Source organism: Castor canadensis, chromosome 1 (genome assembly GCF_047511655.1).
Source record: "Castor canadensis chromosome 1, mCasCan1.hap1v2, whole genome shotgun sequence".
Lineage (NCBI taxonomy): Eukaryota > Metazoa > Chordata > Mammalia > Rodentia > Castoridae > Castor > Castor canadensis.
Genome location: NC_133386.1, coordinates 969,815 through 997,676, shown reverse-complemented (window position 1 = coordinate 997,676; position 27,862 = coordinate 969,815). Strand labels below are relative to the sequence as shown.

Here is a 27,862-nt window from a genome sequence, read left to right as displayed (position 1 = left end):
TGGCTGGCCTAGAACCCATGTCCCAGAGAAAAATGACATGTTTATTCTCACAGTCCCGGGGCCTGGCAGGCGGCAGATAGAGCGAGAAGGCAGAGGAGGCCCCTGAACATCTGTGTCCAAGCACAGCACAGCCTTGCTCTGTGTCTGGCCTGCTTCTCTGGCCCTCAGTGACAGGAGCCCAGCTGGCCACAGTCATATCCCACTCTTCCCAGTCCTCAGCACTTCCTCTAATTAATCTTTTGGCAGTATTGGGTCTCGCGCTGGCTAGAAGGCACCCTGCCTCTTGAGCCATAGCCCAGGTTGTGTGGCTATTTTTGAGATGGGGTCACTTTATGCCCAGGCTGGCCTGGACCATGAGGCCCCATTTTGTGCATAACTGGGAATGACAGGCAAGTGCCACAGTGTACAGTCATTGGTTGAGATGGGATCTCACGAACTTTTTGTCTGGACTGGCCTCAAACCACGATCTTCCTCCCAACTAGCTGAGATTACAGGTGTGAACCACTGTTCCCAGCCATTCTGTGAAAATATAGTGGAAAAGAGACAAATTTATTTTTTTAAAAAATAAGCAACTCGTAGATAAAGAACAGTACATGAAGTAGCATGCAAGTGAGTTTCATGTACTAGTACTTTTTGTCACTCTTCACGTAAACCTGTTGGAGGTCCTCAATAATTTGCACTCTAGACATGAGTTACTAACAGAAAAGGAGCCTCAACCTGAGCTCCAGAGAGCTGAAGTGGGGGTGTCAACACAGGGCCATCACAGGAGAGTGACAGGCAGCCACTTAACCTCTATGTCTCCTGTGCCCATCCCCCTTCACCTTCGCCTCCACCTCCACCTCCCATTCCAAGGCCCCGGTTCACAGGACAGATGTGACACAACTGTCCTCAGGATGTTCATTTTGGATCCTGCCCACCTGATGTCCTCTAAAGCTGCTGGGCCAAGATGTGAACAGAGTGTCTTTTTTGGAAGTCAAAATGTTGCTTCTGTCTATGTTGTATTTGGGGTGAAATAGCCATGAGCTAGTATAAATGACGTCTGGTCAGTAGGGAAGTTTTCAAGCTTCTTATGGCTGAGAACAAGGAATAGAGGGATTTTCATTACCAAGGGTGGAAGTGCCTGGGTCCCACCATGGCTGCCAGGAAAAGTGGATGCCTTTGAGGTGGCCAAGCGGGAAAGCTGCTGGGGCTCAGCCCTAACCCATGCCACAAGATCGAGCAGCAGCCCCCAATTGTGCAAGGGCATGAAGGATCAGAGGCTGCTGGCACTGACATTTGGCGGCTAGCCACTCAGTCTTTTTGGCAGGAATGCCCACAGAGGTTCCCAAGCTACTGTCCCCAACTGCTGTCATCCCCGAGTGTGTGCTCTGCCAAGCGACTTCCCCAGATAGTGCCACTAATCCCTGGGGAGGCGGGTGGTGTCCCAGGGAAAGCCCAACTTGTTCTTGGCTGACCTACTGGGCCCCAGCCTATTGGCCCTTGTGTCCAGGAGAGAGGGAAGGACCAGCAATATGTCACGTCTGAGTTTTTTCTGTTCCCCGAGTTACACATCGCCATCTCTGCTTCACTGTAGCTCTTGGACCCTGGCCCTGGAGATGGGGAAAGGTAGCCCTTGTTGGTTCCTCCAATCCAGGCTTCCTGTGAGCCAGGGACCACTGTTCTCCCATGGCCGAAAGATCCCTCTGTGAAGTCTCACCAAATAAGCACAACCGGCTTGAGTTTCTGGAGCCTGCAGAACCCTGGAAGGGGCCCTGGTTTGCACTATGATTGGGACACACAGTCATCCAGGGTTGGTGATCAAAGTCCTGATTCTATTCTGGAACCTTCTCCCCTCCTGGCAATTGCAAAGTTTAAACCCAGCTACCTGGGAATGATAATGTCTACTTTCTCCTCTGCCTCTTTCCAATGGCTGAGGTGTAGCCTGGAGGATGAGCTGGTGCAGATTCCTTCTTACAGGACCCCTCTTCCAGGTCAGGTTACAGAGACACAAACCTTTGTCCTGGAGACAGGAGCTGTGACCGGCCGGTGATCATTGAAAGGAACCTGCAGTATGTCAGAAAACTTGTTCCTCTACAGGTGACCCATAACATCTGAGTTGTTCTTGCAGCTCCACTGGACCTGTGTCTGGACATTGAGGATCCAGGTAAGAGGGAAGGAAGGGCCAGCATGGGATGTGCATTTGAGCTCTCAGTCAGTCCTCTGCAGAATCCACAGCAGTACACACTACCAGCTCCATTTCACTGTGGCTCGCAAAGCCCTGGTCATGGAACTGGTGGAAGGCACTTGGTTCCCAGTCCAGCTGTGAACAGTGGATCTCATGTTAATGCCTGACTGGTCAGTGTAATTAAGCAGATCACATGAATTTTTCATGTCTTTAGTAAAATGGACTTGAACGTCCTTCAGTAGCTCTCCACAGCCCAGCCAGTCACTTCCTTTCTTTCTTTGTTTCTGAACTTTGCAAAGTCTCCCTCATTTATGAATGATGAGGTCTTTTCTGCCATGATGATAAAACCACATCCACCCCACCCACACACACTTCCGTACCAGGGCCTCGGGTTCATATGCAGTCACCTCTGATGGCTCACTGCAGCCCAAGACACCTGCTTGATCTTCAACCTCCATCTCCATCTCCCTCTCTCCCTTTGTTCCTCCTCTCCTCTGTCGTGCTTTCTCATGTTGCCTGAACATTTCACTCAACTGTCACACCTGGAGATCCCCCCATCACATCTGCTGGGACTGCTAAGCACAGCCTGAGCTGCTGTGCTGTGACCTCCCCTCCCCACCGCACAGGACTCTTGCTCTATGCAGCCTGAGCACTAGAAAAGAGCTCCCCAGCCTTCTGCTCCTCTCCTGCTTCCAGTGAGCTGAGGCCAGGGAGCCCAGCCTGTCAGTGAGAGGGGCCTACTGTCTCAGCCATGTTGCCAAGGTGGGAGCAAGAACCTATTCCCCGCTGACAGTCAGAACCAGCAGTGGGCAACATCACTGGGGGCTCCTGTGTCAGGCCCAGCACTGGGTCCTCATGGAATACAGACCTGTGTCACACAAAAATGCTTTCTCCACCATAAGGGGAGACTTGCCCTTGAACCTGTGAACAAGCTGGGGAAAGCTGACACCATGCACCATGCTGGTTGATGCTGTGGAAAACAAAACTCCATTCCCCCTAGGTGGAGCCTTCTCCCTCCCCCCAGCAGAAACCCTGCTCATTCTTTTTTAAAAAAGGGAGAGAGATTCATTTATAGAAACCTTTTTCATAATTTATTTCCCGTTGTTAATCGTAAGTATAAAAGTGAGGCTTGAGCTAAATGCAGGGTTTCAGGGGTGAAATTCTGACCAGGTGAACAAATAAATAAGTATTTACAATCTTTAGCAAAACAAAGTTTCATTAAGCTATCTGAGAAGCTTGTTTTAAAATGACATAAATAATTTACAGAAATTATGTTACACTGTAAGTACTCACATCATCATCCCATGCTATCATCCTGTTTGACCAAACGACCCAAAACAGAAGCCTGCACACTCTTCACGATTGTCACATTTAATGAAGACTCCCAACCCTGTGTTGGTCTTGGAAATACAGTTCCACAAGAAAATTAAAAGTGCAGCGAAACAAAACACAAAGAAAAACAACCGCAAAGGAAGCACATGAATTCAGACCAAAGGTGTGACTTCTCCCATCTGACACAGAAATGGGATCACTATTAACAGAGGGAGACAGATTTGCCCCATGTCAGACAGACAAACTTCTCCTACTCAACTCCGTATGTGGGGCGGGAGTGACTGATATTTCCTGCAGAGAGATCTTGCAGTTTAAACAAAAATAAACTTGTGTCTATTGCTGTGAGACTGATTACTGGGTGTGTCTGAATGGAAATGTTGGTTTTTCTTCAGCAAATAAGAAAAAAATCCTATATACAGCAGATAGATAACAGTAAAAAAATACTGAACTAAAATCACTGGCAACAGCATATATTAAGGTTCCATTACAAATTCTTCATTACTATTTATTCACCCTAACACATCTCACAGGGAAAATTTATCTCAAAGCCTTGTATTCAACTGGCAGATATTTGGTTGTGACTGTATCTTTATATTATATCCTTGTTAGGTATTTATTTCTAGAAATTATACTACATACATGTTCCTTGTTTTAAAATAAGTTATTAGTGAGCTCATTTGCATTCTCTATTCTTTTAATAAATATTAACAAAACATTTATACCTGGAACCTTAATGAAATGTTACCAAACTAGGCAAAAGCAAATTCCCCTCAGTTTCCAAAGCCCAGACTAGGAATTTGTACCAAAGTGCACTTGCTGATCTGTGTATCTGCCTGTCTGTTCTCTATAGCCGAGATCAGGAAAGAAGCCCAAGCAAAAATCCCAGAGGTCAGAATACAAAATCAGATGCCCTGGCCAGGCGTGCTGTCCAGGGGCCCAGTGGGCATGCAGGCTCTTGCTCTGCTGAGCCTCTACTCCAACAAGGCTCTACAGGAGTCCACAGCTGGAACCTGGCGAGGGCCATTTGGCAGGGATATGCTGTCTTCATCATTATCGGGTCTGAGGGTTTCCATTGTGAGACCAGAGGAGAAAGGGGAGCAAGGGACCCGTCTAGTTTTGTAATTGTTTCATATGTCCCCAATTGTCAATGCCTTACATCATTTGACGAGGGTTCACAGTCTTGTGTGACAATTATCTATGAACCACTTCCTCCATGGGCATTACTTCAGACTTGACTTAACCTAACAGGATTTGTGTGTTATTGTAGGTGAGCCCTAATCCAAGGACAGTGACAACGTTAAGCACTGAAAGTAGTTGAGCAACGTTTTTCATGATTAATTTATGACAATGGCTTCAGCACAATATTGCCTTCAACTCCACGTACACATAAATACAGTAAGAAATTACATTTTATATGTAAACGTCATTCGTTTTAAACAAACTAAAAAAGTGGTGCAACATGCTCAGTTTTCTCTCCACGTGACATCTGCGTCATCGAGCCGTCTTCCTGCAGGGGCTTAGATGTCCATCACTGTTTCTCCTTGGAAGGCACTGGGCTTTGGGTTGATGAAGGAGGCAAAGGACCACTCGGAGTTAAGGTCGAGGAACGGGAATGCTGCTAAGAGGGAAAGAAGCTGCGAGTCCGACGGTCTAGGAGTCACATTTGCAGCACTTTGCTAACCATGCAGTGCCTCTTGTCTAGGCGTCTGGAAGAAAAGAAAGCACACGGTTAGGATGACTACACCAAAGGGTTTATTCTACTCTGTTCCTACAACCTCAAATACCATCCCTTAAATTTTAAAATGACACAAACAGGATAGGTAGAAGGATGGATGAATAGAGGGGTGCATGGATGGATGAATGGGTGTAAGGATAGATGTGTTTGGATAAATGGATGGATGGATGGATGATGGCTGGGTAGATGGAGGGGTAGATGATTGGATGGATGGATGGATGGATGAAGAATGGATGGACAGATGGGTGTTCGGATGAGTGAATAGGTAAATGGGTGGATGGATGGGTGGGTGGATAGGAGGATATATGGAAACATGAAATGTCTTCGAAGGCATCCTATTATAAGGATAAAAGGATAAAGAAACTTCACTAGAAGCAAGCAGATAAATGTTCTTGCCTTCACTTTTCTTTGCTTCATGTGTGATTTTCATTGTATGATCTTTGAGGAATACTTGCTTCATCTATAGACAACATGGGATTAAACTAGATGAGAGTCAAGTTCTTTTCCAGATTTATAATACTTTGATTAAAATGTACTCCTACTGGTATATTAAAATGAAATGCTCTTCCCTCCCTCCCTTCCTTCTTTCCATTCTTCAATCTTTAGTAAAGACAGTAATCTAAAAGAAGTCCAGAAGGTATAGAAAAACAAGAAATACAGCATCTAGTGCAGTGAGGAGAAGCCTGTGAATATTGGAAAGTGTCCTGCCTTAAGCACTCGAATTCAACTTCAAACAACAGGAAACAAGCAAAATCCAACCTGAGCTGCTCAAATGAAACCTTGCCAGGAGCAGGCAGCAGCCCTCACACATGGCATTATGCACAGCCCTATGCACTGGTGCTCAGTTTCTATGAGGAAATCGTGGGATGCCCGCCTCTGCTGGACCTGCACAGCCTCTCGGAAAGGCATGCACTCACCTCTGCATTCATACTTGAGGTCTGAGAAGTAGACCATTTCTTGAGAGAAGACAAACAGACCTAGCCGCCCGCCAGCGTAGGTGTGGTCATAGATTGGTCCTGAGTCAGCCATAACCTGTTTTCCTTCATGCACTAAGACTCTGAAAGGGGGAAGGGGTGAAAAGAGAGCTTGAACTCTGACATACTCACCAGGCAGTGGTTGGCTCTGGTGCTAGCTATTGACAAAAAGGGATCTATTTTTTTTTCTTGGTGCTGAAGCTGAACCCAAGGCTTCATCCCCATTGAGCTACACACCCAGCCCAACCCAGAGGGACCTGGAATCCCATATCTGCTCAGCGTTTCAGTGCGTCCTGGGCGGGAGCTTGCCTTCCCCATAAGGATGCAGTCCCCCACCCGTGCAGCATGGTCCAAGTGCCCCTTCCCATGTGCTCAAGCTGCCACCACACTTGGAGTGTGCACATCTGTACCTTTAGGAGCCAAAGCACAGGGTGAAGAGAAGGTGGGGGAGGGGCCATCTCCTGCTCTCCTTCAGGAGAGCAGTGCCCCTTCCTCCTCCTGGATCCCAGGGCCTCCCCTGCATTATGGTTTGAAAGGCCTTCCTCTTGCATTAAAACCATGGCCTCCCCTGTCTTTGTCCCGTCTCATTGCTGCATGAGAGAACAAGGGCTCAACCCTCCTAGAAGGGGTGCTCCAGTGTTGCCCAGTGGGAGGGTGAGAGAGTAGATGGGCCTCTGCACAGGGCATCCTGTCCTGCACCTGTCTGCACCTCACGCACCAGATCTGCCTACTATTGCAAAGGCCCTGCCCAATCCTGATCCATAAAGAACCCAATGAAGGATGGGGGTGTACCTCAGCAGTAGAGAGCCTCTCTAGCATGTACAACCCTGGGCTTAACCCAAAGCACTGAAAAAAACCTACTGGTTCAAAGAGCTTTAATTTTCAGTTGCCCACATTTTGTTTTAATCAAAATCACTTAAAAATACTCTTAAGCCAAGAAAACAAAATTCTGTTGATCGGGTAGCTGTGAAAGTCTTATTCAAACATGTGCAGTAAATTCAGCCTTTCACACAAGTGCATAGGAGTCAATTCTCAAATGAGGCCCAAGATGTATTATTTCTGTGCAGCTTCTCTCCCCTGCCCTGGAGTTCATTAGCAGGGGAGCTGCCCACCACCCTGTAAGTTATCTTAATAAGACACACTTTATTTTCTCCTTGTTAACAGTTTTTCTAATAAGCAATGTAAAGTAGAGATACAAGATAAAAGAGAACTAAAGGCTGAAGAGTCCAGAGGGAAGCATAAAAGTTAGTATTCACTTTGGCATATTTGTCCACCAACGTTCAAGCTGGCCACCCAATGAGGAGTTGGTCCTGAACGAGGCATCACTTGGCAGAAGTGTAGCTGGCACCGCTCTGCCTTACCTTATGTAGCCCGTCTTCGGCCTGTGGATCAGATGCCACCTGTAGGCAGTGTAGTCTTTCCAGCCGATGTTTTTGGGGTCGTGCCATAATGTGCGCACCTGCGGGAGGGAAGAAGGCAGCTCTGTTGAGTGCAGGGGGCACCTGTATCTCCTCCACTGTCTCACATCCCACGGGAAATAAAAATGGTGCTCTGCAAGATGATCCTCTGCACACTTTGCTCCGTCTCTCTGACACTTTTTATAGTACAACAATTATTCTCTGTGTCTTATTCTGTACCGTGTAAGTCTTACCTCATTGCTACATCTCGCTGAAACATTTTACGGTACTCATATTTTACATGCAAGCACTGTATGTCTCATGCCATACTGTATTTGTCTTATTACACTGCGACATCGCTCGGATACGTTCTAAGGTACACAAGTACTATATGTCTTATACCGTACTGTGTTTGCCTTACTACAGTGCACAGCAAAATCCACTAGGGAGGAGCACTGCAGTTCAGTGTTAAGACCACGGGCATTTGACCCAGAAGGTAGGATCCAAATTCAGGATTTTTGACTTCTTCCACATGCAACTGTGGGCAAAACATTGAAATATTTTGAAATCAACTTCTCTCCATCTCTGTGAGAGTAGAAATATGTTGAATTTGCAAGAGGATTCCCAGCTGTGTTTATAAAAGCACCAGGCTGTGATCTGTAATAAAGTGGATTATCAACAGCCACTATCAAAACGATTGTTGCCTGAGTTAAAATTAACAAAAACCAAAGTGGGGCGTCTTTGGGGTAGACCGACACCATGGAGGGGAGTCTGTGGGGTCTCTCACCTGCCCTTCCGTGTTCCCTGTGTGCCACAGTGCATTCCTCAGGTGCTCGCCTGTGCCTGTCGTGGAATTCACCACCTTGAGGGACACCCCAGAGTAGCCGTATGCCCGGCTGGGCTTGTCTTCCCAGTAGGTCTGGGTGACTTGCTTCCACATCACCACATAGAAGCGGCTGCTTGACTGGTAGCCAAAGACAAAGCCAGCATAGTCATCATCCCGGTCAGTGTTGACATAGAACGTGCCACTGAAGTCCACAGACCCAAATTCATCGAAACCTGGATGCAAAGGAGACAGGAGGTCTCCAGGATCAGGGAGGAGTCTGCAGGGAACCCCCAGTTTGACCCATGGTCATTGAGGCAGGCCCAAGAGCTTAGCTTGGCTCTCTGTACCTAAGCCATGTTCTGTACTGTGAGGTTATTAAAAGTTAAGGGATATTTTTGGTTCAATTTACAGACTTATGGCAGCTTTTACTGTGTGACATAATACTTTTAGACTGAGTCCATCAAGTGAAATGACTTACTGCATACCAAACTTCAAAGACATAGACGAAGCCACCTTATCCTTCCCTAGAGTCTCCTGTCAATATTATTTAGGGAGACAGTGTCACACACCAAGGAAGGACAGAGCTACCAGAAAGATCACCATAAATTCTGCCCCATGACCACACACGGTCATCCACGTCCTTTGTGGACACCAATGGTGGAGTCCTCTGGGATTCCAGGCTCACCTACAGCGATGCCAGGGTCTGAGTTTGCTGTCTGGACCAGCTCCTTGCCTTGGTGACGAATGACCCAGTTGGGGTCAATCTGTGTGGTACCCTTGGGGTCCAAGGGTACCATCTGGAAGTTCCTGAAGTCAGTCTCACTAATGGCATTGTTCTCAGGACACACATCATCAATGTCTGGGACACTGTCGTTGTCAAAGTCGTCTTTACAGATATCACCCCGCCCATCACCTGTTCACAGGGAACAAACAAAAACAAGGACACAACATGGTGACTTGCCACTGTTCTTCCTAAGCAAGAAAAGAGAGCTCAGGATTTTCTGATGCCTGGGACCGAACACTTTGCAGTTACTTTTGGATCACGGCTGTGCCGTTGCTCAAACATTTAGCTTGGATGCTACAAGGAATCATTTTTCCAACACCCTCCTGATTAATACTGCAGCACAGGATAGCACAGTAAGACCCACACAGGACTCACTGCTCACTTCATTTGCAGCTCAAAACTGGGGTGCAAAACCTGGACACTGGCCAAGGAATGTAGAGCTGAACTTGGGCTTTTTAAAATTTATCTTCCTTAATTATTGGCGCTGTTTTAATCAATTTGGCACTTAAAGCAGAATGTTTACAGGAGACATGAGTTTTCTTAAGGAAATTTGGACTTCTTTGTTTAGACACTTGTCAAATTCTCAGTAAGGCTGTGGCAGCTGTCTCAGTTGGCCACATCCACCTTGGTAGATGAAGGGAGGTGGACCATGTGAACTTACAGTTAACTACCCAGCCCATGGCCACAGTGAGATGCCACAAGCAGAGCCCAGTGTGCCAAGTCGGTCTCTTGTTTTGGAAAGAAGTAAAAGTACCAAATTTGACCTCAATGGTGTCTTGACTCTCTCTCATCACAGGTCTGTTCAATTTCATAAATTTGCTGTCTGTATAACAGGCACATGTTCGCTTTTAAAAAGTATTAAAATACTCCTCTGACCTCCAACTTTGGCCCATCCCAGACCCATTCCTGGGTGAAAGCTTCCCTGTCCAGGAGCAGCAAGCCCTCTTCCCACATGAGTCTGGGAAGCCGAACTTGGCTGCTTTGAGTACAGATGAAACTTGTCCTTTTCTTCTGGCCTCTACATGCTGCTCAGGGAGGGCCTGGAGATGCCATAAGATTTTGGGGAGTCATGAGCTCAACACCCCAGGGTTCCTGATCTCCTTTTCCTAAGGATGTGTGTCTTCCAGAGGACTTGGACCCAGGGATCAGCTCCTCCAGCTGCTCACTCACATCCAGCCCACCAGTGAGCACAGCTGTGCACTGTGTTTATTATTCAGAGTTGGTGACGTGAAGTACAGCCATCCTTCCTGGAGTCTGCTTCCTCAAGAGCCTACACAGCTATGGTCCTCTGATTTGCCTTAGCTGCTGAGCAAACAGGTCCTTTATCTTATCTGTCACACTTCCCCCATTCTGGGTGCTTTCCTCTCAAAACAATAAATACTCCTCATCCTCTCATTGGCCTCACAACAAACCATATTTCCTTCTATGGGATTGTCAAAGTTTTAAAAATAGCATGAATGTTGAGCTTTTTCCTCACCCCAGCATGCACAAATACAGACTTGACACCTGTTTTTGGTTGAATAATAGACCCATAACAAGGAGCAGGGTAAGCAGGAGACTAGTGGCACCCCTGCCCTGTGCCCTCAGATGGCCCCAGTAATGCAGTGTCCCATCAGACCTTTTAAGACATTCTTGCAAGAATGCTTCTGCCTTTGCAGGGCAGCCCAGGCAGCTTCCCAGCCCACAGGGCATGAGGAATGCACCCACCATCTGAGTCCTCCTGGTCTGGGTTGAACACAAGCCGGCAGTTGTCCCTGTCATCGGGAACTCCATCATTGTCATCATCAGAGTCACAGGCATCTCCCTTGCCATCATTGTCGTGGTCAGCCTGATTAGCATTGGAGATATATGGACAGTTGTCCTGGTTGTTCTGGTGGCCATCGTCATCTATGTCTTCATTGTTGTCACACTGGTCTCCAACGAGGTCATTGTCCACATCCGTCTGGGAGAGAGAGCACAAAGCAAGTGACCTGTGAGCAACGTTCAGGACTGAGAACCAAGCACCTCATCTCACAGACCAGTGCGGAGGGCTGTGGAGAAATGGACTGTCTGGGCTTCCTCCACTGTCTACCTCAGACCCGGGCCTAGATATGGAACCTGGGCCCAAGAACCTCCTCCGCCTGTGTGTCCTCCTGGCTAAGGAGTGCCCCATGTAATGTAAGGGGCTCCTGCATCTCACTGAGAAAAGAGAACAGCACATAAAGCAGCTGTACTGCACACCACTCACCAGGGAACATTCTGTGGGACATGTTCCCCTGTCCCTTCCAGAGGCTAACCTGGAAGTGAGCCAGTCTCCCTTTAGATAGTGAGAGGGAACATGTCCTCATTTGGCTTTAAGCCACTGAGATATAAGAATCATGCTTAGATTTGGATTCTGCAAATGTTTCCAACTGAGGCTGGAAGCAGAAATGGATTGAAAATTCTCTGTTGTAATGCCCTGGCTGAGTTGCTGGGAACCACAAGGCTCATTTTCATGTAGCTGCAATCACACACAACCCATCACTTATTGAACCCCAATCACAGATGCCCCACTGCCTACAGAGCCCCAATCAGAGACGCCCAGTCACCTACAGAGCCCAGCTCACAGACGCCCAGTCACCTGGTCAGGGTTGTGCATGAGAGGGCAGTTGTCACAGTGGTCACCCACACCATCACCATCTGTGTCTCTCTGGTCAGTGTTGTAGACATAGGGACAATTGTCTCGTTCATTGAAAACATCTGTTGATATCCAAAGGGAAAGAAGTAGCCTGCTGAGCTTAAGAAAGTGCACCATCTTTGCTACCACATTAGATAACATACACGCAATGTTTTACTTAATCATAATAAAAGCTAGGAACATGGCAAAATGGAAATTAGATACGTGGAAGAGCAGATGACATATTTCCCACAATTTAACCCCTCTTAGTTTAAAACAGAAGCTACTTTGAGCTCCCTGGTGATGTCACACAATGAGGGTCAGTGTGCAGGCCTGGGGTGAGTGAGCTTGCTGAATTGATCATCACCCAATAAGACATAAGACATTGTTTCAAAAAATCTGAAACAAAGAATGAGTCCTAGCCATACTGGAGTTGTGAATACAAAGTAACTGAAGACCAGATAATATCAGCAGTGACAAAATAAATGAGAAAGCAAAGAATCAAGTCTCAGTCAGAGGAAGGGAGTGGACCAGGTTGAGATGCTGGCCTTGCGCAAGTGGGTGGAGCCTGATGAAGAGGAGGTGACACAAGGGGTCAAGGTCAAGAGAGACAGAACCTGTAAAAATAAAGGGTGTGAGAATGGGATCAATCAGCACATCACAAATGCCACTCCAACTCAGAGTGGACATGAGGTGCCGTCTCAGTGTCATAAAGTCCAGACCCCATGTGTCCTGGGGACAAGGGTGGAAGCAGAAATGGACTGAAAAACTTATACTAAGAAATATGCTTTGGGACAAAGCAGCAAGGGCTGGGTTGACCCCAGGCTAGGCAGGAAGGAGGAAGAGAGGACAATCACAGCAGGGTGGGGTGTGGGGAGCCAAGCAGAGACAGTGCTGTCAGCTGCTGCTTGTTCTGCAGGAGCTCGCCTGGTCTCTGACACTCTGAGGAAGGAGAGGTGAAAGGAGGACCAAATGCAATGGGCTCTTTAGGTCTCTGGACTTTTCACAGAGGCCACCTGGCCTCAGGCCAAAATGTCAACCTACAGCAGTGTCACAGGTCACAGGATACACCTGCTTCACTCCACCTGTCTGAGGAGCCTGTGGGTGGAGCTTATAAGGGAAGGGAAGGATGAAAAAAAAGAGAACATGGATGTAAAAGTTCCAGGAGAGGCTGCTAGAAAGACAAACTGCTCTGAGACTCTTCTCAGAGCAGCTTTAAGAGGACTGGATTCTTGAGATTTTTGAATGGAGAAAATCACCATGAAAAGTGCAAGGGTGCAGGGCTACAAGGATGGGTTAGGATAAGAAGATTCCAGAATAGTGGTTTTCCAAGAATAGTCTTGAGGCTTGTAGGAGAAGACAGGGAGAATAAGGATTGTGTCCTGTGAGAATGAAGCTATTTGAGGAGTCACTTCATCTCGTATTACTATTCAGATGAAGTTGATCCCTTCCAAAACTTCAGAACAAATTATAAATCTTGTACACTCAGGCATCCTTGGTATCCATGGAGGGCTGGTTCCGGGACCCACATGGACACAAAACTCTAGGACACTCAAGTCCCTTACACAAAAAGCTGTAGTATTTACAAATAACCAAGATCATTGTGTTGCATAGTTTAGGGACTAATGACAAGGAACAAATCTACCCAGGCTCAGATGCAGCCTCCTTCCAAATACCTATCTGCAGCTGGTTTCAATCTTCGAACCCAGAACCTGTGGACACAGAGGGCACAGGACTCCTAATTGTGAACCTTAAGATGCATCACTAAAACGAACAGAGCAACTGACCGTCCCCATCAATGTCCACGGAGCAGGCATCTCCCTCTCCATTGTTGTCTGTGTCGATCTGGGCGGGGTTGTGTACATAGGGACAGTTGTCACAGCGGTCCCCAACCTCATCTTTGTCATAGTCAGACTGACGGGGGTTGAAGAGAAGCTGGCAGTTGTCCTGGAAACACAGGACAAGAGTTTCAGGAAGAGTAACAGAAATGGTTCCCCGGGTCAATACAGAAATGCACTTACAAGTGCTGCCTTCCGATTAGATCAAATGACCAACAAAGATGTCAAGAGCCAGTTCACCTCTCCCCACACTTGCTTCATATCAGGTCTGTGTACAATTACTTATATACCCATCCTCTGTTAGAAAAGTTGAGATTTTCTACAGCAAACATTCTGTCTATACTTCCTTGTGAAGTCAAATAGACGAGTGGATGAATGAACAGATGAATGCTTCCAAGGATGGAGGAACATCTGATGGAGGAAAGCCCTGAATTCAGATTTAGGTGACCCGTCCTCTCTAGTGCTATGTTGTGTGCTGTGAGTTTGCAATGATTGTCAGAGAGACAACACTCATTCTGGTGCAAGCCTCACCTCTCATGGGCACCTGGCCTCATAGAAGGGCAGCAGACAAGCCCTTGTCACGCAACCAAAAGTGAATGGAATGATTAAGTGTGTTTTTCTGCAGAGCATGTCAGGTAGCCCCCATGCTCTGGTTTAATCTGCTTTCATAAGTGACCGCCTTTCTTGGTGACTTCAGGGAATCCTGCACAAATACCCTGTCAAAACGATGGCATTACAAGGACTAGTCAGTGGGGAGCACAGGTGTCCTCTGACCTCTCCACTCCTGAGGTCACGAGCAGGTTCACCCAGCACAGCCCGCCTTACCTTCTCATCGCTCACACCATCATTGTCATCGTCTTCATCACAGGCATCACCGATTCCATCCTTATCAAAATCTTCCTGCCCAGAATTGGGCAGCTGGGGGCAGTTGTCCTGTGATTAGGAAAGGATGACAAGGTGAAGACATTTGGAACTGCCCTGCTCTCCACAATGACAGAATTGTAACAAGAGGGATGACTCCCAGCACATAAACATCAGGCATCCATCCTCAACCCACAGCAGAAGAGGGGAGGGAGAGCCTGTGTCCCCTGGTCAGGGCTTCTGTTTTCCTTTCAAGTCTTGTTCTAGGAATTATGTCACCACTACCAGCGAGTGGAGACCAAAGGAGCTGTATTCGGACCCAGTATTCCAGAAAAGTCACCAAACCCCTGCAGAGACACGAGGAGAATGAGGTCACAGCTCTGAGAACATAGGTCTGGCGGTGGAGGGGAGTACACAACAGAAGCTTCTGTGTCCTGCGGCCTCCCTCACAACTCAATGACCCCAAGTGTGCAGTCTGAGCTCTGCCTGGTCCGCAAGTTGAAGAAAGCAGCCTTTCGCAGGTGTGTGCTCTGCTCAGACCAAGACTTAGAACTGGAGGCTGCTGCACTTCAGCTCTTCACAGGGAGCCAATGACAAACACGGGGAAGCAGAAAAGGTCATTCTCTCAGTCCTCTGCAACACAGCTTACACCTGGGTCACACAGACCTGACAACTGCAGGACTGGGAACCACAGGGCAGGATGAGAGCAGCCTTATCTTCAGTCATGCTGACATACACCTCACAGAAGCCCAAGGGGCTGCCCCTGCCAATGGACCCGACATAAATGATCCCATCATCACTCAGGGACCACACCTGCCAGAGTCAGGATTGGAGCCCCTGCATTAGCCATGATGAAAAGACAGTGGGGCCTCAGACTCCACGGGGCACCTGGTCAAGGGGAGACCAGAGACCTGACTGCCACACCAGGGAGCAGGACTCTGACTTAGGCCTAACTTCTGATCCTTTGTCCTCACAAAGTTTACATCTCTATAAAATATGGGAAGTCCAGTGTGTTTGAAGTAATCAAGTTCCTATTTGCAATTCAGCAAAAGTGTTTTAAGAGTTAGGACGTCACAGAAGCAGCATGAGGACTGTGAAGGAAGAGTGGCCATGACAGGCAGGTTATAACCCAGTCTGCAGTCACTGCCCAATGGTGGCCATGGCGGGCAGGACACAGTGTGGTTGACAGTCACTGCCTATGTACTTAAAAGCAATGCTTGTTCTGGTGAACATATGCCATCTTTAACCAAGAGGGAATAAAAGAGGAAATTCAAGCTAAAACTTGATCACTCAAAATTTACAGTAATGAGTAGTATACATACATATAATTTTTCTTTAACTGATGCTCGTTGTAAGATTTCAGTACTTGCACTGATGAGATTATTGAACCATAAAACTGTACTAACACCCATGTACTGGGTCCCTAAACATGTCCCCATCCTAAGCCCTCAATGTCCCCAATATGGATGAAGAGGGTCAGCTCTGTGTCAGGACATGTGGCCTTGCAACCAAGACATGAAAAACAGAGCAAGTCTAGGAACAGATACACGAGGGAGAAACTCATGTGAACAGAGAGAAAGAAACTGGAGCTGTGAGATCCGCCCAGAGTCCTGGAGTCACAGGAAGCTGGAGAGGGTGGGATGGCTGCCCCCTGAGCCTCCGAAGGAGCCACCACCCCACGCCCAGCACTTAATTTTGAGTGTGTAGCCTTGAGAACTGCGAGGAGACATGACTCTGTCCTTTCAGTGTGTTACAGCGGCCGTGGGACAGTGACCATCTGTGTGGATTGGAAGCTCATTCTCTCAGGTGGCTGGCTGCCTTCTTCATCCCGTGGCGTGTTTGGGTCTTCGTGAAGAGAAATCTTTTCTACGTACTTGCTGAGTAATTTCATTTGGGGACACTTCAGCCTACCCACACCTGGGGCCAGGCATGGAGACCCTTAGGCCATCTCCTGGCCCCCTCACTCCCTCACTGTGGTGGAGCCTGTGACTATCCAACACATGAACATCGAAATGAACTGCGGGGCCCAGCCACAAGCAGTGTGAGTGAACGCTGCTCTGAATGACGATCGGGGAGTGCTCAGCCCGTAAGTGCCATCCTCCGGGCAAGACACCTGGACACACAGCTAACGTTCAGCCAGAAAGACCCACACTCCCTTCATCCCCATTATGGGAAAGTACATGGCTCTGGCATGTCACAGTCTTGAAATAGGAAATCCACGGGGAGTGCAGGAAGGAACAGGACAATAGAAGTTTCTCATTGTTTAGACCAATGCATTATTTCCAAATTGGCCCCAGCCCCTCTGAGAATCACTGATGATGGGAGGGGCTGGAGCATGGAGCCCATCCCCGTCACACATGGGCGCCAGTCTCACCTTGATGCAGTGGTAGGTGGCATTGGTGGCACACACCAGGTTGCTGTTGGGCCAGCCGTCTAGGTCTGAGTCCTCCCCGCAGATGAGCCCGTCTCCCGCGTAGCCTGTCTGGCACTCGCACTTGTACATGGGGTCGCTGAAGTGGCCCAGGTAGATGCACTCTGCATGCTTGTGGCAGTTGTGAGTCTTGTCCTTGCATGGGTTTTCGGGCTCACATACCTGCAGAACCAAGGGCCACCAGAGCCACCAACAGGACTTCTCAGGAAGGCCTGAGGCCAGGACTGGGGCAACCTCAGGGGGATGCAGAAGGCCTAGCAGGGAGATGGCAGGTGCATAGGTGTAGATGTAAGGAGTCTAGCCATTTCTAGACATGGTTAGGGAACTTCTCAGTGGCTCTCTGAGCAAGGCAAACATCATTCCTGAGCCTGCCTGTGGTCACCATGTGCTGTCCTATCACTCGCCGTGGATTGAATGTGTCCCCCAAAAGTGCACATTGGCAACATTGGAAGATGAATGCAATGGTACTGGAGGTGGAGCCCAAGGGGCGGTGTTTAGGTCACCAGGGCTCCGCCCTCAGGAATGGACTCACACAGAATGCAAAGGGCTTAGAGCTGTGAGCTCAGTCTCTTGTCCCCTCTGGAGTTCTCTCTGGTCCTTGCCTCCCACCATGGATGACACAGCACTAGAGGCCAAGCTGTTGACCTTGCACTTCCCAGCCTTGAGAAGAGTGAGAGGTATCTGTTCTTTATCAAAGACCCAGCTTCAGGCATTATGCTACAGCAGCACAAGATCAACTCATTGTTACCTGAAGTTTAATGGACTCATCGTGAAAGATCAGATTTGAGTCCCATGTCAATACAGTGACTCCAGGGGGACAGCAGCTCAGAGAGCTTCTGTGAGGTAGCTACATCTCATGACCCCCCAGCCCAAAAATAATTCCCCTTTCTCCTCCCTATACCCTTTCCACCTTTCTGGACTCACCTGATTCTTCTCAAAGCCTTTCCTAGTATACAGGGAAGGTCGGTCCTGCTTACCTGCTTTTCCGTCCTGGCCACCTCCAGGCCAACCCCAAAAGGCTGGCTCCCCTTGTAGCGCGGCGGACAGGGCAGGCAATGGAAGCCAGGATGAGTGTTGACACAACGGGAAACTTTGTTGGTTGAGAAGCAGATGTCTGTGACCACAGCGCACTGCAGGGAATGAGCACACGTGAGCCACTGCTCCTGATCTCCACAGGCTCCCTGTGACCCGGGGGGAGAGGTGACCCACCTCGTCCAGGTCCTCACAATGGGTGCCGTTGCCCAGGAAGCCCACTGGGCATGAGCCGCAGGACCAGGACCCATCTGGGAAGCTGTTGCACTTGGCTCCAGGAAAGCAGGGGTTGGACAGGCATCCATCTGTGGGGTCATGGGCAAACTAAGACCCAGGGCTCACAGCACTGGCCTCACTCAACACAGAGCCCTGTGTCTGTCACCCTTCCTGCTTTAGCTGCCTGAAGATTGTGCTGTTAGGCATTTTCTGGGGGGGTCACACAGTGTGCTGCTAGACAGGCGTCAAAACCTATCCTCACCAAGAATACTGTCAAATGATGAAAGGCGTGATAGGTCACAAGGGCACACACACATTACGACTGCTGTCTATTCACTGCTGATTACTCACACTGCTTTTTACATAAAGACTCTGCTTTTACATAAACAAGATGTTAAAAGCAATGCAACACAAATATTAAAAGCACTTCTCTCTGTGCACAAATACATTTTTCTTTTCTATGTTTCTGTGTTTTTCTGTGTTTCCCCAAAATGTTTACACTTTGCATCAGAATAAAAGCAAGTGGTTCCTTCAGAAGCTAATGAACCAACACACCCACCTCTAGGGCAGCCCCTTTGACACCTCCTCCCCCCCCATGTGCACCCACCTATCGGGCAGCTCCTCTTGTTGCACATCTGGTGTTCCTTCACGTCCCCCACACAGTCCTTCCCTCCATACTGGGGCTCAGGGCTGTTGCACACCCGCGTCCTCTCACGGATCCCTCCGGCACAGGTGACCGTGCAAGCTGACCATGGGGACCAGGGACTCCAGCGGCCATCAACTATGGGGAGAACCAGGAAAGAGGGCTGAAAGGAGGTGAGGAGGGTGACAAGATGTGCGCTGAGGGGCACAGAGGGAAGAGCAAAGTGAGGAAGTGGTCGCTCCTCCAAGGCAGGAGAAGTTGGTTTGTTCTCCTTCATTTGAGTTACAGCTGAAAAGGGAGGGATGGGGCCACTACGTCCTTCCCTGGCCATAATTCAGAGAGTGGCAATAGTGACAGAACTTGCTTTTACCTTTGAAAGAAAATTCTCACAACCTTTCATAAATAGAAGCACAGGACTCTTTGCCAAGCCGGCACCTGAGCTGAATGCTGGCCTCATCAGGAAATGCTTTGTGAGACCAAGTCTCCTCGGACATGGCCACCATGCAAAAAACAGGTGCATGTGGATGACTCAGTAGACAGTCATGCATGGATAACCCACCCCTGAAGATGTCACCCTGCATCAATACAAGACTTCCCTGGAGAAGGACATGGAGCTTTGAGCCTTGGGCTCACTCAGCCACACTGTCTCTCCCCAGACAAGGCCAACTCCTGTACTGAGCATGTTCTGCTCATCCAGTGTCCCCAGCCCAAGTGCACAGTTCTGGCTCATTTTCTTTCATGTACCCACTGCCTGACTGTGCTCTGTGCTGGACACAAAGGAAGCTGGGCAAACTTGGAGGTCAGTGCTGTATGCAGGCCTTCAGCAAGAACCCCAAAGAACCAGGGCAGCAACCCCCTCACTACTCAAGAGCTGTGCTGGCCTTTGCTTAGTGATGTGGCTGGGCTGGAGCAGACCCTGGTGGTGGTAGCCCTGATCCAGCTCCTCCTTGTACCAAGTTTTTTGTGCAGCCCCTCCACCCTACATGTCACCCATTTGCTTGGGCATCAGTGCCCCAGCAAGCCTTGGTCTCCCCCATCCCCCCATCCCCCCAACCCCGGCATCACCCACTCACTTGGGCACGGAGCACCCTGGCAGGACTTGGTCTCCCGGCCACTGCCCTTGCAGCTCTTGCCGCCCATCTGGGGCACCGGAGAATTGCAGAGACGAATATGAGTGATGTTCCCGACTCCACAAGTCACAGAGCAGGACGACCAGGGTGACCAGTGGCTCCAGCCACCATTCTGCCGTACTGAAACGGGGAAGCACAGAGAGGTGAGCTCCTTGGGCTGTGTCCGGGGCCTGGCCCACCCCTGGGGAATGCCTTCTGAGCCAGGCAGTTCACACTGGAGAGAAGAGGGAAGAGCACTTTGCCTTTACCAAGGAGAAAGTGCCTCGCCTGGCGAGAGTACTCAGCAAAGCTGATGCCTCCAGGAACCAGAGGCAGCTCACACCCTGCGGGAACACACGTGCCCAGGGTGGGGAAGGGAGTGACACTCACTGCGTGTGTCGCACTTGCCCAGGCTGCATGCCCGCGTCTGGATGGAGGGGCCCAGGCAGGTGTTGCTGGTGACATCACAGGACCGGCCTCTCTGTTGGGTCCCAGAGCCACACGTGACAGAGCACTGGGTCCACTCTGCCCATGGAGACCAGCCCTCCTCACTGTCTTCCGCTGGCCAAGGAAACACAACACTTGACATCAGACCCCACTTCCCACAGCAAGAACGGGCACATGCAGTGATCTTGAGACTTCTGTTCCCCTCCCCACCCCCTGACTTAGGAGGCTGAGCATGACTTCCTGACAGGGATGACATTGGTAGGTGTCCTGGGCAGAGCCATAGGTAGGAGCCTGGGGGTGGACATCCAAGGGAAGAACAAAAGTGAATTATAGAGTCCACTGTCTAAGGGAAGAGGAGAGCTGAATGCAGGTGTGTCCAGAAAAGTTGGTCCACAGATTAAAAAAAAATGTTTGCCAACAAGAATCCTGACTCTTGTCTACACCGGGTCTTATTAAAGTCATTTTTCATTTGATGTATTTTTCATTTGAACGTTGTTTTGCTGAGCTATATAAGGCGATAATGTTTCAACCATTGGCTGAAATAACTTATGAGTCACATCATTTATTTCCAGAAAATTTAAATTAAAAAAAAATTAAATAAAAAGGCCAGAAATTCTTCCCAGCTAATTGTGGCTTCAAGAGAGCTTTCTGATCACCAATACAAGCTACGCTTATGAACTTGTGGCCAGGAAATGTTCAACTGAGAAGTGATGGAAAGTTCCAGTAGGCAGGAAGGCCCTTCTGGGCCCCAGCCCTAAAAAGCTGCCCTTTGATCCCTCTGAAACCTCAGACCATCACTGTCCCTGTTCTACACAGGCAGCTAGAAGTCAGCTCTGAGGACAGGTGACAAGCACCTTCACGTGAATTGTGCCATTCACGTCAAGCATAAGACTAGTTCTGTGTGTTGGGGGTAATTTGTCTGCATTTTTCAGAGAATGAATCTGAAACTCAGGAAACTCTAGAAATAATAGAGCAGCACAGCCTATGACCCACCCAAACCCATTCTCGAGGTTGGGCACACAAAGAAAGATGCACAAGTCCTGAGGCTGTTGCAGAGGGACACAGCTGCCAGCCTGTGTCCCCATCAGGCACAACACACAGTGAGTCTCTCATTCTGGGTCCTTCAGGGGAAGGCGGGGCTGGACACATAAGGCAGCCACCAAAGCCCTCGCCTGCACCTCCACCTGGGGTACCACACTAGAGTGTCAAGATGGAAGCACCTCAATGACCAATCTGGGACTCTTAGCAAGGATGGGTCAGGGTCCTTTAGCACCAATGCCCTGGGAAGGAGCACTCAATCAGCCCTGCTGAGACTGGGGAAGGGAAGGAGCAGGGGACTTAGCAGAGCACTAAGAAGCATGCACGTTCCAACAGGCAAGATGTGCTCCTAACACAGAAGAGACAGAAGTCCTGAGAGCGATACAAAACCACTCGGGTCCAGGAAGGGGAGAGGCAGGGCTCGGGTGCACATCACAGGGTGGTGGCACCACTAGATTTGAGTGGGTGACTGGGATTCTGGACACGTGCAGCATCACAGATCAGGGAAAACCCAGGACAAAGCACTCAGGGTTGGGCAGGAGATCCAGCTGTGGAAGGGCGCTCCAGGTAGGCGTGGGTGAAGCAGAGACCCGGGGATGCCTCAGGCCAGCTCAGCCCCATCTCCACAGAGTGCCAGGAGCCCAGGGAGGCTAGCACACAGCTAAATCCCCCCTGAATCCTGGTCTCTGACTCTTGGGATGTAGCTTTATAACTTAGAACACGTCATTTCACTAATGACCTCTGCTTTCTGTGTGTTTATTTTCTACATGAAAAGTGTGCAGCAGTTACCCTCTGTCTTCACAGAGTCCCAGCTCCATCTGTGGCTTCTGACACCATTGGTTCCCACACATGGCCTCCCTCTGGGCCAGGACGTTGGGGGTTTGGGTCCTGCAGGATTGCAGGGGCTCAGCCTCCTCTGAGAATACCAGCACAGGACAGGCTCTCAAACAGCTTCCTGGTCCCTGGTTATTACATGACCAGGTCTTGAGATGTCCTTTTTGCTTCCCTCAGCTGCCTGTCCCCAGGAGTCTGGACCTCACCGTCCTCTGCCCAAACCAACAAAGGAATAAACAAACAGTCCAAACCCCAAGAGTGCAGATGTGGGGGCAGCAAAGGGACTTACCATGGGAACAGGAAGGACAGCATTCGCCTTCAATGAAGGATGGATTGGCACAAGTTGCTGGTGAGCAAGAGATTTGCTGGCAAACGATCTTAAATTTCTGTAAGTAGAGAAAAGTATTCATAGAGCACTCGTTTAAAAGCAGCAGACATTGGTACTGGGGCTGGACTGAGAAAGGCCAATAGTGAAGTTGGCATTTTTGTCCACAGAGTCTACATTACAACATGTGATAGTAGCAGGCCTGAGGGAGGTAGCTCTGTGCACCCCACAGCTCCCTTCTCCCACCATTAAGCAAGGGGACTACAGCCGAGGACTTCAACCTGCTCTGGCAGGAGAAGAAAAAGGACAGGCAAAGTACCCTTGTACATCGATCATCGTCTGAGGCAGTCACGTGGAAACTGAGCAATGAGAAGAAACTACATCACCTGTAGTATTTTTGATAATGACTTGTGCTTCCCCAGACATTTCTGCTGAGCCTCAAGGCCCTGTCTCAACTGAACAGAATCAAACATAAAGTAAAGAAAATCCTGGCTGTTTCTCACCACCTGGTGACATTGACCTCGCCACTCTAACCCCCTGGGTTTTGGTTTCTTTATGGGCAAAACAAAGAGGTTGATTCAAGTGGCAGATAAGGTCACTTCCACTTGTACAGCTCTCAGACTCAACCTTCCTTGTGCACCTGAATTTTCTTTATGAGTAGCCACTGACCACGTCCTTTCCCATGGGTAAAATAAAGCCCGTACTCGACAGTGGTGAGAGCTGTGTCCCCACGGGGAGCTTCACTTGGCCTCACCTTGCAGGTACATGTGGTACAGCTGTCCACAACCCAGGTTTCATTTTCTGCAAAGAACCGGCCATCCTGCAAACAGGCTGACACATTCCTTGTCTTTGGAGGGCCACCGATGAGCTCCAAGAGGAGCTGGTTGTTGTCCAACTGGAAATGGAGTTGAAGGTTAGGTACAGGCAAGAGTTGGACATATCGGTTGTTAAGGCCTAAAGAAGGTTCCTCCCTAATCCAGGGGCTCTGAAGTCAGGTGCACAATCCAGATTCATGCCACCCTACGTGGGGACACCAGAGCCTGGTAAAGACAGGCTAGAGTGAACCTTCTACAGAGGAGACCACACCACAGAGAAGAGTCATGCACACTGTCTTCACCCATTACCATTGCCTTTCCCCACTCCACTGAAGTGGGGAAAGTAACATGCACAGGCTCTAAAGTGCTGACCGTGCCATAGGGTGGAAGCCAGGCTGCTCACTGGCTGAACAGGACTCAGAGGTAGGGGAAAGAACAGGGAGGGGAGGCCAGTCCACTGCAGCCAAAACTAAGGTGAAACTCAGGTATCCACTCATTCTTCCTTCTGATAGCAGATCTAATGGGTACCATTCTGACAATGCAAGGACATGGTGGCCATGACTCTTGCCATCGTGGGGATCATAGACCATACAAAAGATTCGAAGCTTAAAATTCAGATGAATTCAATTGCACCAAATGGTTGCTCTTTCTCTCCTTCTGAATGCCATGTGTGTAGCTCCCTGCCCCCCCCCCCCACTTCAATGGCAGTTCCTGATCTGGGGTCACAGACCCTCTAGAGACCTGATGAGTGACATGGAGCCAGTCTTGTACAAACACACTGAAACACACCATTGCTATGTCCCTGTTCCAAGCCACAGATTTCCGTAATCTCTGACTTCATGCTAGTAACTCTGTCCCAGGAGTACATTTCAGTTAGTGAGTGAGGAACACCCAGACATGAACCTACTCCCCTCTCTCTCTTTCCCATGCTCTCTCTAGGTCACTGTCAGGTGCACCAGGCCCCAGCCAACGTCCTCCCAATGCTCAGAGGAATTCAGCCACAGAGCGGTCAGCACTGATAAAGAGCCAACCTCACAGCAGAGGCCTCACAGAAGCATCAATCCTTTGGACCATCTGTGCACACAGATATCCCTATTTCTATTGCTCCTCAGCAAGCATAAAAACTCAACAGGAAATCTGTGCATGGAGGAGCAGACAAGAGCTGCCCCATTTCTTCCCAGCCCTGCCCATGCCACATTCCTGGAGAAAGGTTCTAGAATGCATGCTCTATCTTTGGGGTGCCTCCTGGGCCAGTGCTGTGGCCTTTGCCATGAGATAGATTCTGGGTGTCTCCTCCACCCACCTCCCAAAGGAGTACAAATCAAGTTAGTCCCCTAATAATTTGAGCTGGGTCACAACTCCCATGCTTTGGGGGACTCTAAACCACCTCCTGCACCCCACCTGCTGAGAATGGCTCCCCCCAAATGCTTAGCACGAGAACCGCAGGCGGGAGCCTCCTTCCTGCATTTCTTTCCCACTCCCTCCTCGATTCTCTCCTGCCGACCTCTACTGAGTGTCCCCTGGCTCCAGGCACCAGCCTTCCTCTGTGTATCGCTCAGCCGTGTGGACGTGGCAGGACAGCCTCACTCTTCCTGTTCTCTCTTTCTGAGCTTCCCTGGAGCATCACAGCTCTGCCCTCTTCTCCATGCTCCCGGAGAGGCACAGACTTGACCTTGGCAGCCTCTCCGTGGTTTCCTGTCCATAAGGCAGCAGTGCCTCTCAGACCTGAGTGCTACTCTCGCAGCAGTCTACCCTTCAAGTGAAATATCTCCCTCTGCATAGACACCTTTGTTTTCTGGGGAGATGAATCTCCCAAAATTAAGAATTAACTCTGGGGAATGTGCATGCTGTGATGTGTTTTTATTCTTGACACTCCCTCTTGTCTCCCCTCAGTTTCCCCCTTACTACCTGTGTGATAAACCAGCATCCCCGAAGGGTCTTCCTGCCCCTCCCCTTAATGGTGGGCTTCTTAATGGAGTTTCAAACCAATGAACAATTAGTTGCCTGAAAGCCCAGCTGACTGGAGGAGGGTGACCTTTGAGAATTTCTCTTTCCATTTCACCTGCTGAGCACCCCACTCTCTGCAGGACCTTGTTCAGCTGGCTCACCCCCCACTCTCTCCATGGAGCACCTACCACTCTCTCCAGGGTCTTGCTCAGCTGGTTCACCCTCACGTGCAGTCCAGACAGCTCTCTGAACATGTTGCTCAGCTCCTCGCAAGAGTGTGTGCACACCTCCGGCCTCTTCTCCACGCCATGGCCCAGGAAGTCCGTGGTGATGTGAGGGCTGAGGTGGAGCGTCTCTGTGTGCTCATTGATGGCATTGAGCTCAGCTAAGGGGAAGACAACAAAGTCAGCAGGGCCCTGACCCCTGCAGCACCCCACCTGCAGACAGATGCCTGCACCAGGCTCCAGGTTGCTCACACAGTTTCTGAAGGTACTGAATTGTACACAAGAACAAGAGGCAGCTGATTCTAACTCACTGGCTAACAAAGGGATTCTCTCCTTTCATAACACTGTCCTTAACATTTAAAGGTCCAGGGAAAGAACAGAGTTCCAGCTCAGGAAGAGAGAAATGCAGAGAGACCCACACATTTGTACGTGAAAATTCTGGGTCACATGTATCGGTCACACTGAGCTGGGGACATTTCCCCAGCTCTTCGATGTGGATCACACCAATAGTTGCATTTCTTATCCTTACCCCACCATTGTCCATTCTCCCACCACATACCCCATACATTTTCAGCCCCCCTCTCAACTCTTCCTATGCCCCCTTTTCTTCCTGAACACCTTTCCTTGGGTTCCTCCTCTTCCCCTTGCCTTCAGGCATAGCTTGCAGATTGAGTTCTTCCCCAAAGGGAAGATGGATGGACAACCCTCAGCATCCTGGCTGACCATGGGGACTCTGCCTCTTACCACCCCAGAAACTGTGCAAACCACTGAATGCCCTGATTCCCATGCCATGTGTAGGTGGAATTCATAATTTACGAGTTGACTGGGAGGCCAAGTCCAGCCATGGAGTCACTGGAGCCAGGGGCTCGGAGATGGGCCAATGTCATCCGTTTGCATCCTGGCTCCAGCTCTCTCTCTGGGGTGGGGGGGAGACTGTCACATATCAGTCATTCTTTGTTCCGCTCAGACATCCTGTTGCTGAGTTGTGCAGGCTACAGTCCTGCTAAGATCTTCTGCATGGTAGGTTAGGAACCTCCTCTTAGATTCATTACACCTCTAATCATAAAAGCCATGCAAATGGGAAGGTATCATGACTAAGTAGATAGAGGAGACGCTGTCTTAAGTAGATTCTGAGTGGATTTTACTGCACATTTAATTCTTTTCAAAACCTTTCACTTGTCCAAGGTTTTATTTTTCATTCGTTTATAGTTTAGCAAAAAGTAGCCTATATCTTTGTTTATACTCTGCCTCTGTCATAAATCGGTTTAACCTAGTGGTAGGAAAATTTCCCAAACAGCATCTCCCATGACAGCACCAATATTTTCACTTGTGAAATTTCATGGCTTGGCCCCTTCTCTGTGCTCATCTCATTTTTGAGAAACACCAAAAATAGAAATGCCAATTGCCAAGGGCTGAGTCCCGTGCTAGCTATCTCTATGAGACCAGATGTCCTTAAGTTCCACATAACCAGGTTGGTGAAATTAAGTCTTTGCTGGTAAAGATCTGACAGCCCTGGTGCCTCGACTGAACCAACTCACGGTTTGCCCCTTGCATATGGGTGTGAGAATATAAATCCACAAATCCATACTTCGTTGCCAGCTTGAGGGGAACAGACTTCTTAAAAACAAGCCCTTATAAGAAGTATAAAGCTTCAGCAATTGTAAAGCATTTGCTTTTGGTTGTTGCTTAGAAGCTGCGTGTCTGTATCAGGAACAAGTGAGGACCTTTGTTCACATAAGGCCGTGGACTGCGTTTGTCGTGGAAGGTGATTTTATTCTCGGCCATCACAACTGACTTGTAGTCATGGCTCAGGAGATTTTGTGATGGGGACACTGCTGGCTCAGGGTACACACTACCATCTAAGAACAATATTTGTGTATCCCACACGCATTCTCTCCCTGCCTGCTGTTCTACAGACCCCAAATGAGGGCGAATGGCCCTAGACTGAGATTCCCCATGTGGTCAGCCAACAGGAGCACCCATGTTCCTAATGTGACTAAAAAGATGGCTCTGAAAATAGGGAAAATAAAGTTTCACGAACATCAGGTGCTGTCTTATCAAGGATGGTCTTCACACAGTCCCAGAAAATCTGCCTACCTTTATCCTCAGAGTGAAATGCCAGCAATTTGTTTTTGGCTTGTATAATGGATTTTTTTATTATTCAAATCTAGTCTAAGTTAATCCTTGGATAATTCATCATTTTCAGATGTCACCATGTCTACCCTGACCAGCAAATTCACCCACAGACAACAGCA

General features: G+C 49.0%; 1 protein-coding gene across 2 annotated transcripts in view; it reads right to left on the bottom strand.

Annotated features, from left to right (window-relative positions):
* Positions 1-3,232: 3,232 nt before the first annotated feature.
* Thbs2 (thrombospondin 2) overlaps positions 3,233-27,862 on the bottom strand; it is a 31,468-nt gene continuing 6,838 nt past the window's right edge. Inside the window, exons 5-23 of one of the 2 annotated variants that reach the window (XM_020186104.2) lie at positions 25,572-25,768; positions 23,376-23,516; positions 22,586-22,682; positions 20,368-20,538; positions 19,942-20,118; positions 18,833-19,006; positions 18,187-18,314; positions 17,955-18,107; positions 16,921-17,139; positions 14,511-14,618; positions 13,635-13,794; positions 11,812-11,930; positions 10,920-11,154; positions 9,114-9,341; positions 8,390-8,661; positions 7,567-7,664; positions 6,149-6,288; positions 5,628-5,691; positions 3,233-5,202 (exon numbers count right to left, since the gene is read on the bottom strand). In XM_020186104.2, the coding sequence (XP_020041693.2) occupies positions 5,645-5,691; positions 6,149-6,288; positions 7,567-7,664; positions 8,390-8,661; positions 9,114-9,341; positions 10,920-11,154; positions 11,812-11,930; positions 13,635-13,794; positions 14,511-14,618; positions 16,921-17,139; positions 17,955-18,107; positions 18,187-18,314; positions 18,833-19,006; positions 19,942-20,118; positions 20,368-20,538; positions 22,586-22,682; positions 23,376-23,516; positions 25,572-25,768 (2,864 nt within the window). In that variant the 3' untranslated portion in view covers positions 3,233-5,202; positions 5,628-5,644. The remainder of the gene's footprint in view (positions 5,203-5,627; positions 5,692-6,148; positions 6,289-7,566; positions 7,665-8,389; positions 8,662-9,113; positions 9,342-10,919; positions 11,155-11,811; positions 11,931-13,634; positions 13,795-14,510; positions 14,619-16,920; positions 17,140-17,954; positions 18,108-18,186; positions 18,315-18,832; positions 19,007-19,941; positions 20,119-20,367; positions 20,539-22,585; positions 22,683-23,375; positions 23,517-25,571; positions 25,769-27,862) is intronic. The other variant, XM_074070107.1, reaches the window with a different exon arrangement.